The sequence below is a fragment of the Amphiura filiformis genome, chromosome 5 (genome assembly GCF_039555335.1).
Source record: "Amphiura filiformis chromosome 5, Afil_fr2py, whole genome shotgun sequence".
In the NCBI taxonomy this organism is placed as follows: domain Eukaryota; kingdom Metazoa; phylum Echinodermata; class Ophiuroidea; order Amphilepidida; family Amphiuridae; genus Amphiura; species Amphiura filiformis.
Window position 1 is genome coordinate 67,644,646 of NC_092632.1, and position 12,385 is coordinate 67,657,030.

The window sequence follows — 12,385 nt, forward strand, 5'->3', positions numbered from 1 at the left end:
GACACGGTATAATCCAATGTTGATGGAAGAGACTCCAGATCTTGAAGGCTTCTTTGGCTGCAGTCTAAAATGGTAGTGTTGTGGTATTTACATGGTAAAATACCTGTACTTTTCTCCTGCGAAAGAAGCACTAGGGAAATGCTGCACAATGATACCATAAGTTGAAAATAAAATGTGGTTTGTGCCATGTTGAACTTGTACAAGAAAAGCTGCACAGCTATGCAATCAAGTTTGTATTAGCTCACTGAATGATACTCAGGTGACTTGGTATTGTTGTTTGTTCATTGGTGCATGCAAGCTGCAAATTTCAAAACAAAGTGAAAACATTTGGGCTCTTCCAGTTGAAATTCACACTCCCCCTGTGGAAGATTTTGTAAATATCTTCCACAGGGGGAGTATGTTTTTCAAATGTAATTGGTCAGGGTTAATCATTTTGAAACCCATACTCCCCTTTATTATAGCTTTACCTATATCTTCCACAACTGGAGTGAGTATTTCAAATGGAAGTTACCGAGTTGGCTATTCTAGTCAAAACTCATACTCCCTCTGTGGAAGACTTTAGCTAAATCTTCCACGGGGGTAGTGTGGCTTTTAAATGGAATAGCCCATTACACAATTATTCCTATATCCTTTACCTATACAAATGATATCCGTGTGTATTGTTTTTTGTTTGCGCTTTTTTTGTTTGAATCAACAAATGGTTGCATGTTCACTGCTCAGAGTCTTGGTAATCGTCCTTGACCTGTGATATTAATTCCACTGATTTTGTTGGCATATTTAGTGGTTTGGAGAGTGTGGCTTGACTTTATTATTTTTCAATCAGACATATTTTGTAGTGTTAATGTTTTTGGTGTTTTTATTTAATGGCTTTAAGTTGACATGTATACTGGGAAACTAGGGAATTTCTATAGTCCCATTTCTTCTAGATAAGTGCTGCTTTTGAAAGAAAAAAAGGTCGCAAATAAGCATGTAAAAATAAAAAAATGCCTATTATCGGTAGATACATGTAGATATGCAGGTTACGTTACTAATACATGAGTGATCGCTTAAGAAAAAGGGACAGTCCGTTTTTTTTCAGCTGAAATTGTTAAGAAAAGAGACTGCAGTCTCTATTTCTGTCTATATGTGTATGTATTAACAATATTTTGATACATGTATATTTCCTTGTAGGGGTGTGCATGTACTTTCTATTCCAGAAAAATACAGCACTAATTTTTTTGGATTGAAAATTTTTTATCCTGTTTTGCAAAATGAAACATATCGTATTGTTCCTAATAAGCGCCCAGTCTCGATTAAACGCCCGCCCACAAAATTGTCCAAAATGAAAATGGAAAAGCAATAAAATTTACCATTATTAAGGGATCTAAAATGAGCGTTTATTATGCGTTTAGACAGTATTTTTTGTGGGACATGAGAGCACACTCAGACCTATCGAATTGCATTCTGAATCTGAAGCATGTCTTTCTGATATCAAATAATTTTCATTTTTGAAAATCACAATATAATACAAATTTTATGACAAATTATAAAAATTTGATATTTGTCAAATTTTGATATATCAGTCCTCGGTAAATTATATAAATCTAATGACATATTCTTAAAGTGTATGTAGCAGGGAGGAAAAGCCGACGGTCAATTGAAAATTTTGACCTTTCATATTGAAGATATGGATTTTTTTTCCCAAAAGACCTAATTTTTTTTGGTGTTTTGGGAAAAATCCATATCTTCAATACAAAATGTTCAATTGATCGTCGGCTTTTCATCCCACCTACATACACTTTAAGTATAAATCATCAGATTTATAAAGTTTACTTCGAGTACTGTTAAATATCAAAAATATCAATTTTTAATGATTTGCCATAAAATGTGTATTAAATTGCAATTTCAAAAATCAAAATTATTTGATATCAGAATGACATTCTTCGTATTCAGAATGCATTTCGATATGTCTGATGTGCTCTAATGTCCCACAATAAATACTGTCCAAACGTTCATACCCCAGCCCTTAATTGCAAATATACATGAAAAGAATGTTAGATCATTCCTAGGTCTCACTGGATATTATAGGAAATTAATTACTCATGATGATAAGCCATTGCTCTTGCAAACAGATGCATCTAAAAATGGAATGGGTGGTGTTATTTTGGTCATTTAATGTAAAAACGTACATAAAAAATGATCCCTAATAAACGACCAGCCTTCATGAAATGTCATGGCCCATGGGCGCTTATTAGGAACATCACGGTAGCTAGATTTTATTATGAGTTATCATAAATTTGTGTTTTTATGTTAATTTTGATAATTGGTTATAAAAGATATTAGAAAATGTGTTTTTCAGAAATTAGTAGAATGCATAACCTGAAAGTAGTCTTAGTACAAGTCTTATGGTTTGATTGTTACAGCATACGAAAACACCCTAAAAATACATGTTTTAGGGCCTTATTTCCAAAAATTGGCCTAATATTAAAATTTAATTTTACTGCCAGATAGAACTAACTAAAGGATTAGGATTTAACTATGTTTCATTTGGCAAAAAAGGATAATATTTTTTTATTCCCAAAAAATTAGTGCTGTATTTTTCTAGAATAGGGAGTAGGTAAATTTCATACAAGTATCGTTAAATAAATGATATTTCAAAAGTATTACTACTAGTAAACTCAAACTTGGTAGTGATGATCATTAGGTGGAGGGCTTAAGCGACCCAAAGGATGTTGAGGTCAAGGGTCATCTTGGGGTCAAATGAAGTCAAAATAGTAAGAGACCAGTGCTAATGTTTGGTGACCAAATCTTTGGAACAAAGGTTAGAAAGTGTTTTTGACCTATTTTAGACCCTGCGCCACACATCACAGGAGATTGGCGCGATTGACATATATTTACTAAGACAAAACTAAAGGTAGCTACTTTGTATCTGTATAATATATTCTTTCTATTTCTTTTCATTGATTCCACAGGAAAGAAAGCTAGGTAGAAAGAAACAATGGGAGAGTATTTTATGGTCTTCCAAGGAAACTCTTCGTCTGCAGTTGGAGAAACTGTTGATCCACATGATGTCACCCAACCAGGACATATCACTCAGGATATTCACCCTGCAGGTGGCACACATACCAAAGGCTAAACAAATCCTCAAGAGTGTCTTTCATTCTAGTCTAGAGGTAATGTACAAATGCTTGCTCACACATACCAAAGGCTATACAAAGTTTTTGGCCCCTGAACATGTTTAAAGCAAAACCTCCTATGTAACCTGTTGGAAGTTTTGCTTTAAACATGTTCAGGGGCCAAAGACACATGAGGTTTTTCCTGCCCAACAATGATGGCCCTATATATACTTGTACATGCCTGTTTTTCTCACCTAATTGATTTTTCCCTTGTATGTTTTTATTATCATTCTAATTTCTTTTCATTCTATGCTTGTCACTTTCTTTTGCTGTCTTTCTCATTTAATCTCTTGCAGTGCTAGCTACTAGTGCTACTTTTTTAACCTTGTAAAAGGGATGTTTTTATGCTCCCGAAACGTCGGTTGTTTTGTCTTTTTAACCCTAAATTTTGGATGTTGTTGTACATATTAAACAGTTTTTAACATTTATTTTCCTTGGTTATGTACACTACTTGAATCTTTTTAAGATCCATTCAAAGTTTCCCTGCTGGGCAGTTGGTACTGTTTTAGTTTGCTTTTTTGCCCCCAACAATGATGGTCAGTTATTTATGAATCAAAAGTAAAAAACAGCAATTCTTTATTAATAAGCATTAAAACTAGACACAGTCTGACAGACACACACACACACACATACAGATGGCGTCTTCCTACCAGCATGCTTTAATTCATATTTCTTATCTGTTTTACAGCAGCATATTGGCAAATTTGACCTGTATCTGTATGACTTCCTTCATAACCATAGTCTACAAATGAGTGATGTGGATAGGAACTTTGGTATGAAACTAAGAAATGTACTCAAAGAAGCTGGCTTCCAATCATTATCACCAAATACTACTAATAAGCATATCATACAGAAATTGGACCAGGTAAGTTTTGGGATATTTTCTCAAAATATCAAGAACTATCTTAAGGGCTGGGGTATGAGCGTTTGGACAGTATTTATTTTGGGACATCAGAGCACATCAGACATATCGAATTGCATTCTGAATACTGAAGAATGTCATTCTGATATCAAATAATTTTGATTTTTTGAAATTAGCAATTTAATACACATTTTATGGCAAATCATTAAAAATTGATATTTTTGATATTTAACAGTACTTGAAGTAAACTTTAGAAATCTGATGATTTATACTTAAAGTGTATGTAGGTGGGATGAAAAGCCGACGATCAATTGAAAATTTTGACCTTTTCAGTATTGAAGATATGGATTTTTTTTCCCAAAACACCAAAAAAAAATTAGGTCTTTTGGGGAAAAAATCCATATCTTCAATATGGAAAGGTCAAAATTTTCAATTGACCGTCGGCTTTTCCTCCCTGCTACATACACTTTAAGAATATAACATTAGATTTATATAATTTACTTCGAGGACTGTTATATATCAAAAATTTGAAAAACATCAAATTTTTATAATTTGTCATAAAATTTGTATTATATTGTGATTTTCAAAAAATGAAAATTATTTGATATCAGAAAGACATGATTCGTATTCAGAATGCAATTCGATAGGTCTGAGGTGCTCTCATGTCCCACAAAAAATACTGTCGAAACGCAATAAACGCTCATTTTAGATCCCTTAAGAACCACTGAACCAATACTAGGCTTGTTTGTACTCATTTTAATGCATTGTTCATACTGATTCCAAATTTGGTCATGAAAATTTACATTTTTGAAATTTTGTAATTTTTTTGCAAAATTTGAAACGTGTCATCTGCAGTCATCACCCGCATGGAGAGAGTTGAGCATGCATGATGATATATACTTACAAAAGAGATCATGTTCCTCCCATATGGAACTTGGTTACATGCTCGTCTGCTGCTAAGCTGCATACCATGTAAAAAAAAATTGAGTTTACTTACATATACATACATTGGTTTTGTTCCATATCTATGAAAAATATGATTCATTAATGAAATGTTTTGTACTGCCTTGGTCCCTTGCCATTAATAGAAAATTGATACATTATTTTTTTTTACCAAGTAGATTGTTTGGGAAATATTGACTTAATAAATATTGAAATGTGTTATGTCCATCTTCTCACAGGATTTGGAACTAGCTGGCCAAGAAGATAATGCTGACGTTGGTAGATGGAGAACAGGACAACGAGACCAAGCTATTCAGGCATGGAGGAAACTACATGCATTGGCACGAGAGGTTGCTAACTCTGCCATGTCAGTTACACAGGTACATTGCAGATTTCTTTGTTATGGGGTTCATGTTAAAATCCCATTCAGTGATCCCAGCGCATTCAAATTGTCATTTGCTATTTTTGAAATGAAAAATTTGGCAAAAAAAGAAAGAAACCAGCAGTATTGACAAAGTTGAAGCCTTATTCAAATACGTGAAGCTAATTTATGTACTGTCAGTATATAAATAACAGATTCATATGTAAATGCCATATTTTGTCTTAAATACACAACTTTCGGCTGAACCACTAGCAGGCTATGTTAGCACATCTATCATAATGACAAAGGTACCAAAATCTTAATTTTGATGATTTTTACAATCGTCCGGATGAACAAATCACTGAATGGGCCTTTGAGTGCATGTATTCATCATCCTAGTATAGTTGCATCGATTGAGAGTCATATCGTTAGACAATCAAACTGGTACTGGTAGTAATTGCTCTCACATCAGGTTATGGATGCTGCTACTAGTGACAATATTACATTACAATAACAGCCATTTTAGCTGCAAAGGTGAGAAATCAGGAATGAGATTCTTCCTCTAATTAGAGGAATTCATCCTTTTGAGTTTTTCTTCCCTGTACAAAAGTATAGGAGATTCCTATATTTCCTCCTTTTGGTGCTTTTCCTCTTTTTTGATTGAACCTCCATCTCATGCCTGGAAATAACTTAATTAGATAGGAAGAGTAATGGAACATTAAGACAGATTTGAGCCACATAGGCCAACATAATATTGTTCATTGTGTATTCAATGTATACAATCGTACTTCTTAACAATACTTTTGCATTGTTTTTTTGTCTGATGTAACAGACTGTTGCAGCACAACAGAATCGTCAACGCACACGGCTGTTGGACTATCTGAAGTCTACCATATCCACCAGTTTAGATGTAAGAACAGCCTGGCAGGACCTCATACAGAATCTCACTCATGAAAGGTAAGTCAATCAACACACACGGCTGTTGGACTATCTCAAGTCTACCATATCCACCAGTTTAGATGTAAAAACAGCCTGGCAGGACCTCATACAGAATCTCACTCATGAAAGGTAAGTCAGTCAACGCACACAGCTGTTGGACTATCTCAAGTCTACCATATCCACCAGTTTAGATGTAAGAACAGCCTGGCAGGACCTCATACAGAATCTCACTCATGAAAGGTAAGTCAATCAACGCACACGGCTGTTGGACTATCTGAAATCTACGATATCCACCAGTTTAAATGTGAGAACAGCCTGGCAGGACCTCATACAGAATCTCACTCATGAAAGGTAAGTCAGTCAATGCACATGGCTGTTGGCCTACATGTATCTCAAGTCTACCATATCCACCAGTTTAGATGTAAGAACAGCCTGGCAGGACCTCATACAGAATCTCACTCATGAAAGGTAGGGCACCTTGAAAGATGGTTCAGTTAACAGGCACATGTATAGAATGGGCTATCCATACACCCCCTATGCATAATACAATCGTAATCACCCTCACAGGGAGTGTCAATTTCAAATGGAGTCCCCCATTTACGTAATCCCATTTGAAATTCATACTCCCTATGTGGAAGATTAAAAGTCATATCTTCTATAAGGGGTGTATGGATTTCAACTGGAATAGCCCAGTATGTTTTGTACATCACATAATGACCATGGTATATGTTGGTATATACAAAACTCATACCCAACAACTTAACTCTCTCCACACGAGTGTCGACTGCAGATGACAAGTTTCAAAATTGTAAATTGTCATGACCATATTTGGAATCAGCATGAAAAATGCATTAAAATGAGTACAAACAAGCATAGTATTGGTTTAGTGGTTCTTAAGATAGCTCTTGATATTTTCATAAAATATCTCAAATCTTGGATTTTTTTATGTTGAAGTCCATGGCTAGCAGGCAGAGCATTAAGGTCAACTTTTACACTGATTGTTGACTGATTGTTGCTGAATTATGGCACTTGAATTGAGACCAACTTGGCTCATAGTGATATCATATAATTTATGTTAATTTATTCAGAGCTATCTGGTTTGACAAGGATTGTTGTCCATCGTCATGGCAACTTGACCCAACAGAAGGTCCAGTCAGGGTTAAATCGTGAGACTACAGCGATGTAATCTGGGTATTCCTGAGCAGTTCCTGATGCCAGAGAAGAGGAAGAATTACAAGCAGTTTCCATCTGTGCCATTGGACTACTTATTTGAAGATATGGAACAGTCATCAAGCTCTTCTGAACTCAAGAGAAAATTGCAAATGAATGAAAAGATCAGGTAATCAAACAATGTCTGATTTCATAAATCACCACGTTTCTTGTAAATATATCCAGATATTGTTGAGTATAAAGGAGTTACGGGATCAGGTAGCAACGTTTGCACAGTATTTTTTGTGGGACATGAGAGCCCATCGGAAACCTCTTATTGCATACTGAATGCGAGGAATGCCCTGATATCAAATAATAATGATGGTTGTATTCTCTGTATTTTTCAGTGGTGCCTTTTCATGTCAGCATGTCACACCATTTGCTGAGACAATGGGTGATCTCCTTCTGGGTAAGTATTGCTGATTACGAAGAAATCAATTGTGATGTAATATCCTTTATGAATGAAGAAACAATAATAAATTAACGATTCCCCATTTGAGTTCTTTCAGCTCTTATATAAACTAATAATATAAAGCACTATCCTCTATGCCTCTGTTTAGTGTCGATAATATTTCGCAGTACAAAGCGTGTACTACTGTGATGTTGCAAAGTCGGAGCTAACAACGAGTACATTCATAAATTTCCACTCTGCAACAGCAGATTGCCTCAGCAGCCAGTCAGAAACGAGTGTGTTCCAACGCAGTAAATATTCGATACTTGCTTTAAATACACTCTCATCAAAGGTTTACTGCAAATATTATAGGCTTTTGTCACTGATTATATTGTTTTAAATTGTTTACTATGATGTACATATTCCTTGACCAATGGCATTCACTCCAACATGGGGTTGAGTGGAGCCATCTGCTTCATAATGTCCTGTCAGTACCTTCCGTTTTGTGCTAACCTGCTAGCTGTGACCAGGGAATTGATGTTTCCTCTCTTGCAGTCAGCTTTCAGGCAGGCAGTCCATCTTTTTGGTGGTCTTTCTTTGGGCGATTTCCATGGATCCGTGCCACAAATGCAAAATAACAACCTTTTTGTTAAGAATCATTCTAAGATGGTGAATTCCATACCTAGGGCTTAACATATGGTGGTGTTATGGACCCTGTCAAGTCTTGTCCCATATTTTCTGTAGATACAGGCAGTCTGTTTTCATTGTCCTGTAATTTCTAAGCATGTAAGGTTTTCATTTTCTTATTGCATTTTTCAGGTGTTTCTAGTATGTATTTTGTTGGTGAGGAGCCAATTAAAGATCCTAGCTACAACCAGGTAGGTTTCTGTGTGTAATTTTAGGAAAATTCTGCCAATTTTGAAATGCTTTTCTTGTTGAAACTAAAAAAAGATCAGTTTTGTGGGGCAGAAAGGAGTTTTTGATGTAGAAACCTTTAATGGTTCATCATATTTCACTGCATTCTGGACATTTTGTTGACTTGGATCTTTGACAGACATCACAGGTAGTTTGAATGTTACTAAGGAGGTAATTAACATCAAAGTTAATCACTTAACAAGGACAGGGGGTGGGTTCAAGTCCCCAGGGGTTTAGCCTGCAATCTGAGCATGAGATAAAAATTGTTTTCTTTGGATCAAAATGTTAACATGGAGTCACATAACTTACATGACATGAATTTGATACACATATTTGATTGCAGATGATGCTGGGTGAGCGAGATATCATGACTATTAGTTGGATGTATGAAGATATCAAGGAGATCCACATGAGATGGTATCAACTCAGTGATCAAGCCCTGGAAATATTCCTCACCAATGGACAGACACTCCTCTTGGCTTTTGAAAATGGAAAGGTTTGTGTGCAAAACTTGTGTCACTTTTCAAATTAGTGCTCTATAAAAACAAACAAACAATAAAGCGTCACATTGCTAAATCAGTCTCAAGTCTGCAAACTGATAATACTATTACACAAAAACTATAATTTTACAATATTTTATAAGAATGTAGTTAATAAGTCTGTCAACTAAAAGGTAGACTTGTTAATTTAAAATCATATATATTAATGATGGGATTGACTTGGTCAGCCCAAATTTTTGGCAGAAAATTATTTAGGAAATAATCAACCAAAAACATTCTCCATACAAGCCATAATTTGACATAATTTGTTATCATCTTGATTTTGCATTAAAGGACATACAAGATTATGAAACAAATTTGTAAAAACTTGATAGTTAGCCTATGTGCTTACTATTGAGTGCTTTTGAAAACATGAAATTGTACCAAAGTTCTGCGCTTTACCAACTGAGCTAATGGGGTTGAGACACACATTTGCAAGTTTACTTGTTCGTATATAACTATGTGTATCGATGATTTGCTCAAAACCCTTTACACTTTTGTGGATGTGGCTCTTCATGTTTGCATGTTTTAAAAGTGCTCGATAGTAAGCTAACTTTACAGTATTCATCTCTACTTGCTTCATGGACATTTTGACTATTATTTTGCATTCTTATTTTCAGGAGCGTGACAGTCTTTACCAACAAGTGAAATCGCAAGATTTACCCAATCTCTTGGAAGTTGACAATATCTCAGCAGTGACAGAAGCTTGGTGTCATGGTCAGATGACAAACTTTGAATACATCACTCATCTCAATAAGCTTGGAGGCAGGTCCTTCAATGATCTCATGCAATATCCAGTCTTCCCATTTGTACTGTGTGATTATACCAGTGAGGCGCTGGATCTCAATAGCACCTTGATTTATAGGTAAGATTCAGATGACTAACTTTTAGAACATTGCTCTGCTCAATAAGCAATAATATAAGCAACATAAGTTTTACTTTTCTCAAACATAATGCCATGTTCACACAATATTCTGTGTGTCCCTTTTTGAAACATTTTCATTTAGAGTGTTGCGTACCATATGGTGTCTTCTACTATAGTACAAATTTCATTTCAATTAATACAGCTGCCAAAAGCTGTAAGGCGATCGTATTTCAGAATACAATGCGAACGCATAACCTTGGATACTTAATGAAAATACTAACCAATCATGAGTGAGTTAGCATGGTTGGATTCACTTCCATGTTACACCCACACGGCTATGGGCGTACATCACACTGTATATGCAGAGAATCGTCATGCTGTTGGCACCTGTGTTCATTCAAATTAAATTTCTACTATAGAATATATGTTGATGTCATATTTCTGTTCTTGTTTAATTCACACAGAGACCTAAGCAAACCAGTTGCTGTACAATCTAAAGAGATGGAAGACAAATACAGGGACACATACAAGGTGAGTTCATTGATACAGGGTCAACTCATATAGGGACACATACAAGGTGGGTTCATTGATACAGGGTCAACTCATATAGGGACACATACAAGGTGAGTTCATTGATACAGGGTCAACTCATATAGGGACACATACAAGGTGGGTTCATTGATACAGGGTCAACTCATATAGGGACACATACAAGGTGAGTTCATTGATACAGGGTCAACTCATATAGGGACACATACAAGGTGGGTTCATTGATACAGGGTCAACTCATATAGGGACACATACAAGGTGGGTTCATTGATACAGGGTCAACTCATATCGGGACACATACAAGGTGGGTTCATTGATACAGGGTCAACTCATATAGGGACACATACAAGGTGGGTTCATTGATACAGGGTCAACTCATATAGGGACACATACAAGGTGGGTTCATTGATACAGGGTCAACTCATATAGGGACACATACAAGGTGGGTTCATTGATACAGGGTCAACTTACAATTCTTTAATGCTCTGCATTTTCAGATATTTGTCAAAATATCAAAAGCTATTTTTAGAACCACTGAACCAATACTAGGCTTGTTTGTATTCATTTCAGTGCATTTTTCATGCCGATTGCAAATGCGGTCATGAAAATTTACAATTCTGAAATTAAAAAAAAGAAAATTGAAACGTGTCGTCTGCAGTTGACACCCTCGTGGAGAGGGTTAATGTACATCTAATTGGACAAGGTTATAATGGCAATGGCTTTTTTTTATATATTGATAGACAAAATCTAATTTGAATAATGTTAAATATTACTCACACTGGCAGCAGTAACCTTACCTTTAGTAGAGCATTATTCTTGTGGACACTTCATTGAGGGTTTTATTCCATAATTTTATAATATGTACATTATCACTACAATCCTGAAAATTACAGTTGGTGCTCTTGCTCAAAACAATTCAAATGCATGCTATCAAAACTATGATGTGAGTGAAACAAGTCAGTCATGCATTTGATCTACAAACTCTGTCTAGTGTTCCTCCCCCCATCTTCTAATGTTAGAGGGTCTTACATATCTGCTGTTGACATGGCTTTTTACAACATGGAATTGGGGGAGTGGGGTAGAGGTTCTCCGTAGGGTAATCAAGGTATGCCAACATCTTGTTTTCCAGGATTATAAGTAGGTTTTGTTTTCTTACATAAAGGATGGATACTCCCAAAACCTACCACTGTGGTGTGAAACTGATGGCTTTCAAAATCACTTGTATATCGTCTTTGGGCAGGATAAACCTCCTATGTGTCATTGGCCCCTGAACATGTTTAATGCTCTGCATGCTAGCCATACGCTTCAATGGAAAAAGTTCCAAGTTTTGAAATATTTTCACAAAATATCAAGAGCTATCTTAAGAACTACTGAATCAATACTAGGCTTGTTTGTACTCATTTTAATGCATTTTTCATGCTGATTCCAAATATGGTCATGAACATTTACATTTCTGACATTTTTGAATTTTGAATTTTTTTTAAACTTGTCGTCTGCAGTCGACACCCGCGTGAAGAGAGTTATAAAGTAAAACCTCGGATGCAACCTCTTGGCCATTTTATTTTAAACATGCTCAAGGGCCATAAGCACATAGGAGGTTTTTCCTGATATGCCATGTTTTGAAGCTAGATTTGACCCTTAATTCACTGATTACTTTT

The 12,385-nt window shown here is 35.6% G+C and overlaps 1 protein-coding gene across 1 annotated transcript in view; it reads left to right on the forward strand.

The window, feature by feature from the left end:
• LOC140152351 (lysosomal-trafficking regulator-like) overlaps positions 1 to 12,385 on the forward strand; it is a 134,999-nt gene that overhangs the window by 106,907 nt on the left and 15,707 nt on the right. Inside the window, 13 exon segments of the mRNA XM_072174655.1 lie at positions 2,952 to 3,152; positions 3,844 to 4,020; positions 5,199 to 5,339; positions 6,153 to 6,277; positions 6,372 to 6,388; positions 6,505 to 6,610; positions 7,348 to 7,426; positions 7,429 to 7,598; positions 7,816 to 7,877; positions 8,679 to 8,737; positions 9,118 to 9,270; positions 9,934 to 10,178; positions 10,643 to 10,709. Coding sequence (XP_072030756.1) covers positions 2,952 to 3,152; positions 3,844 to 4,020; positions 5,199 to 5,339; positions 6,153 to 6,277; positions 6,372 to 6,388; positions 6,505 to 6,610; positions 7,348 to 7,426; positions 7,429 to 7,598; positions 7,816 to 7,877; positions 8,679 to 8,737; positions 9,118 to 9,270; positions 9,934 to 10,178; positions 10,643 to 10,709 — 1,602 coding nt within the window.